The 5,127-nt window shown below is 39.2% G+C and overlaps 1 protein-coding gene across 1 annotated transcript in view; it reads right to left on the reverse strand.

Annotated features, from left to right (window-relative positions):
* snap91a (synaptosome associated protein 91a) overlaps positions 1 to 4,998 on the reverse strand; it is a 30,755-nt gene extending 25,757 nt beyond the window's left edge. The window contains 2 exon segments of the mRNA XM_017038047.2: positions 4,533 to 4,727; positions 4,876 to 4,998. Coding sequence (XP_016893536.1) covers positions 4,533 to 4,662 — 130 coding nt within the window. The 5' untranslated portion in view covers positions 4,663 to 4,727; positions 4,876 to 4,998.
* Positions 4,999 to 5,127: the final 129 nt, after the last annotated feature.

Consider the following 5,127-nt stretch of genomic DNA (forward strand, 5'->3'; position numbering starts at 1 on the left):
CTACTGCTTAATCCAGGTCATGGGGTGGCGCTAAACCAATCCCAGCAGTTATGGGGCCTGACCTTCTAAGACATTAAGCAGGCTTTGGTTGAATATAATAGTTTTTAAGTATAGTTTTTTTTTTTTAAATATATGATTCAATTTTCATAATAATTAAGAATAATTTAGAAATCCCAAATAATAGTTTCTGCATAATAGTGGTAGATACTTGTTTACTTGACATCATGTTTTTAATGCCATCAGGTTGACCTATGAACCCATATTCAAATAACTTTAATGGCAGCCTCCCTCTAATTCACTCTTTGCCAGGAGACAGTCTGCCTCCCCAAAGTGATAACATATTGACAGTGACTCATGTTGTGGTAACAGTGCTGTAGCAGCCAAGGGGAGTTAGCAGCATGCTGGTAATGCACATCTACACAAGAAACACACAAACACACACACACAGGGATTTATATCCTGCATGTATTAATTGCATTTTTGCAGTTAAAACAAAACTGCTAATTAGAGTGAGTACAGTTGGGGCAGAGCTGGTGATAATTATTGCTGCAATAATGAACAGAGAGCATCTAAACTCCTCATAGGTCCTCTCACATTTTATTTATTTGAATAATCAAAATATTACAAAGGATTACTTGTGCTGACCAATAATTAAAAGGTCATGACTATTTACTGTAGATAATGATTGAAGGAACAGGAGTGGATGGACCATTATTTAGATTCTATACTCAATTCTATACTCTAACTATATGCAGCATTTTTTTGCATTGTTTGAACCAGAGGAGCAGCTCTTCAATGTGTGAGATTTGATTAGTATCAGTTATTGACTTGTAATGCCTTCCCCCTTTACCATGAAAACCTGAGACACATACAGTAAAGGCCGGACATGTTTAAATTCTAAATCCACAATTAAATTTTACCCTAAGTTTAGTGCACACACTTCTGATCGACTGCTGTGCAAACAGAAGCTGCAGCGGTAGCATCACATCAACGCCATGATCACTGGCAGCATACACCCACCATCATCTGATATAACGTACATCAAAAGGAAATACATTTACTCCTACATTTATTGAATGTAATGTGAGCATCTCCAAGTCCAACAAATACAGATCTAACAAATGTACCCATTAAAGTCTCTTCTCCCTAAAATATAAAGATATAAAGGTGAAGGTTACCTGTGGAAAAAGTCAAGGACAGTTAACTTTAATTGTTCCAAAGTGCTGCTAATGGAGCAAAACGAATACCTTTAGGCCACGTGGCACCTTGATGCTTTTTACATGCTGCAAATTGTGTGGCATACATACATTATCTTTGTCAGTGAAGACATGGGAATATAAGAGAACAAGCTACGTGTTCTATAGCTGTAGAACGTTCTGGCTCAGGACACATTGCTATAATACACAAATGACTAATCATTTTTTCTGCATTAACTCTAGGGAACATGACCAGAGCAAAAAAACATCCAGCATCAAAAACCTCATCCTGATCCTTCACTGATACAGTTTTTTATTTATGGCACGAACACGACTTAAGAACCATGCTGGCCATGCACACGTGGCATCCTTGGTTATTGCCACAGTGAAATGCTAGTGTCCTTTCTGGTTAATTGTTATTATCCTGATGTCCTGAAAATATCATGCATCACAGCTGCACGTCCTCCTGTTCTTTCCTGCTCGTGTCCAAAAAACACAAGAAATTGATCCGTACTCTCTCAAAACTCCACGATGACTCACTCAGCTCTACCGCAGAGAATGAATCAGTTGAGGCACACAGTGAGAGTCACACTCAACTATGAGGAGGAACTCCTCCTTACTACTGTCAGCACCTGTTTACATTGTTGTGTCAGAGAACAGTGTTTACCAGCTGTCCTGCTGTCCTTTGTGCCCTCATCATCCACTGTCAACTATTCATCTTTAGTTTTATCACGTGACAATCTAGTTGCCACCAGGGACAAAACCCTCCAGTGCAATGATTCAAATTTATTTTTAGCCTTTACATTTCCATAAATCTGATCAACATCAAAAAGCCTAACAATGCCTGGTCATTATGTTTCCTCATTAGCTCTGTCCAGGGCCTTGGTGACTAAGCGTTAATGCCTCTCAATTTCCATCAACTGAGAGACAGACCAATGACCATGTACCTCATGTATCTATAAGAGGCCATTTTTAGACTTGGTGACATGATAAAAACCTAAAATATTGTGACCAGAAGTTCATCAACATTAATGTTCCATTGCCTGATTCTTACAGTACATGACCTGCAGACGTGGGCCACGACGACATGGGCCATAACAGAATCAATGGCTGATAAAAGCAGATCGATCCTTTACTGTATTGATGGCACACTGTTGATCACTTTGCCTGACTGACACATTTAATGGACTCGACTGATTGAAGTCACCTGAGGGATAAGACAAATAAATGAACTTTGAGGTTCTGTCACCGACGGATGTTTGACCAGACTGAAAGAAGGGGTGTACCGATTATATTTTAATTAATTATGGGCTGTGGCTTGTTCAGGTATTTCCATGAACTATTGTGAATCTCAATTTAAATTTTAGGCACATCAATAGTTATGAGGTCAGAGTATGTAAGACATGGTTGATATTCCTTGACCAGATGGTCAGTGGTTCATTTTAGGCCAGATAAACCATTACTGCATGTCTCTCTACCACTCTCTCACTTTCACCCTGCCTACTTCCTGTGTACAAAAAAATATAACTCTGTCTCCATCTGTCTCACTCTCTCCCTCTTTCTCCCTTTTTCTATCCTACGAGCAGCAGGCTGACAAACTAATGACAGCTGAAATAATGGAAGACAGTGGTCGAAAAGCTTCAAATAAATCTGGAAGTCAACCAAACCTTACTTTAGTTAATCTTTGAGAATTCTATTTAAAATATCCAAAGTTGTGGCAGTTGTTTTTAGATTATTATTCATTTAGTTTCTCTCTAAATTGTTGGTAGAAATCTTATTAGATATTAACTTGAAAAAACCAATAAACAGGACACCTAAATCATGGCAAACATCGTGTTATTGATTTAAGGCTTATGAGGCATCACAAAGGCCAGTGCTGCAGGGAATCATCCCTGCTGGATCAACTGAGCAAGTGTGTCTTATGTTTCATTCATTCATCTTAGGGTGGCAGTGGAGCTGAAGCCAAATACTAGCAGTCATTGAAAGGAAGATGGGATAGTGTTACTGCTACAAACTGAAAAACGGGATGTTTGTTCTGTTTCTTTGAACATTTACACAAGGATGGAGGAGGATCTTCTACTCATGCAGTCAACTAGCTAATTGAACATAGCTAGCAGAGTTACTTCAGTCTACGTTTTTCTCTGCTCTATAAGATCAGCTGATTAGCTCCTATTGTTGACTAGGAGACCAGACTACAGCTCAGGGGACTAAGCCTTTACAGCTGCGACTCCTGAACTCTGGACCGACCTGCTTTGGTGTTCAGACAGGCTTCAGCACTCTATATTTTGAAATCACTTTCAAAAATACTTTTTTTTTCAATTGCCTTTCACATGGGACGAATTTGTGCATTTGAATGTGGATTTGTATTTTTCTTCATATTTTAAATCCATTTATTTTAGTTAGTCCTTGGTCCGTATCTTACTGTATTTGTATTTTCAGAATTTTGTTTTAAATCCTTAATTTGGTTGGAAGATTGCTTTTCTGTTTGTATATGGAATAAAAGAAAATAATATTTGTAAGGGAAGTTTTCCAGCATCACCAAAGTGCTGACACACACTTTGGCAAGTGGGTCATTTTTGCACTTTGTTCTGATGAGGTTCAACGTTGATCATTACTCTGTTTAATTCTCCAGTCTGGACACAACATCAAACTCTGAAAGTGCCAGCTTGAGCTTGATGCCATTTTACTTCCTCAAAAATTACAGACAAGAATGGATCAAAATAATTGGATGTCTGTAACCAAAGCAAATTAGAGAAATCAGATGGTTTAGTACCTATAAATTGCAATTTATACTCCTGTGTTAATGTTAATTTTTGATTTTCAAAACTGACACTTAGAGAATCCAATCATCATGTAAAGGAGGTGGAACCAATCTCTGCATTAGGAAGGATGCACTCTGAACAGGTTGGCAATCCAGCTGAGGACCACAAACAACTTTTCACACCTGCACTTAACTTCAGATGTCCTCTTAAAATCACCCTGCTGTAGAAATTTTGCAATGTGGGAGGGAACGTGAACGCCTGTTCAAAACCCAGGCTCACACAGGGAAAACATGCAAACACCAGACCAACAGAAAATCTCTTCCATCAATTCAAAGTGCAGCTCTACAGAATCAAACATTATCTTTTCCTTAACGGACAGTTTTCCAAAATATAGTTGGTACAGGAAACCTTTGGATGGGGGTTGATATCAGGATGGATGATGGACGATAGAGTGATAAGACTGAAGAATAGATGGACTGTAGAACCAATGGCTGGGTGGATGGATGGATGGATGGATGGATTGCATAGTGAAGGTGAATATGCTGAAGGTGAACACCATAGATTTTGAACTCACACTCCAGGTGCTTCTTCTTAGGAGCAGTCTGCTCATGTGTGGTGGCTTTACACACAGCTCGGGACACCTCTGATCCCGTCAGGCTGTACTGTGCCGCGGCGATGCGGTCTGTCAGTGTCTGACCCGACATCTTCTTCTTTTTCTTCTTCTCTCAGCGTGGAGTCCAGGCTCGACTATCAAGAATCCAATATGGTCCTACCCCCAACACACACAAGCACGCGCATACACATACGCACACACATCACAAACGTAACCCAGATTGACAGAGAAATATTAAAGAAAATATCATAAAACACGGCATGAGTTTGAAAATAACACACTAAAAAGGAAAACATTTTCTCACTTAATGCATTTCATCAGCGGGCGTTTCTGGAAGAATCAACTGGAATTGCTTTCTTAGGGCCAAGATATCCACTGAAAAAATAATCACATTTAATCGTGGAAATGCAAAAAGTGATATCCAGAAAAAGCAATCCCGTCGCAGGTTTTATTTTTCTCTTTTTTTTTTCAATCAGTTTTTTGATATTCGGCTTTATCCTCTTTCTCTTCAGATGATGCTCGCTGTTTCCTCTCCTCCCTCTCTTCCGTCCTTTCC

The sequence above is a fragment of the Cynoglossus semilaevis genome, chromosome 13 (assembly GCF_000523025.1).
Source record: "Cynoglossus semilaevis isolate Cse_v1.0 chromosome 13, Cse_v1.0, whole genome shotgun sequence".
In the NCBI taxonomy this organism is placed as follows: Eukaryota; Metazoa; Chordata; class Actinopteri; order Pleuronectiformes; family Cynoglossidae; genus Cynoglossus; species Cynoglossus semilaevis.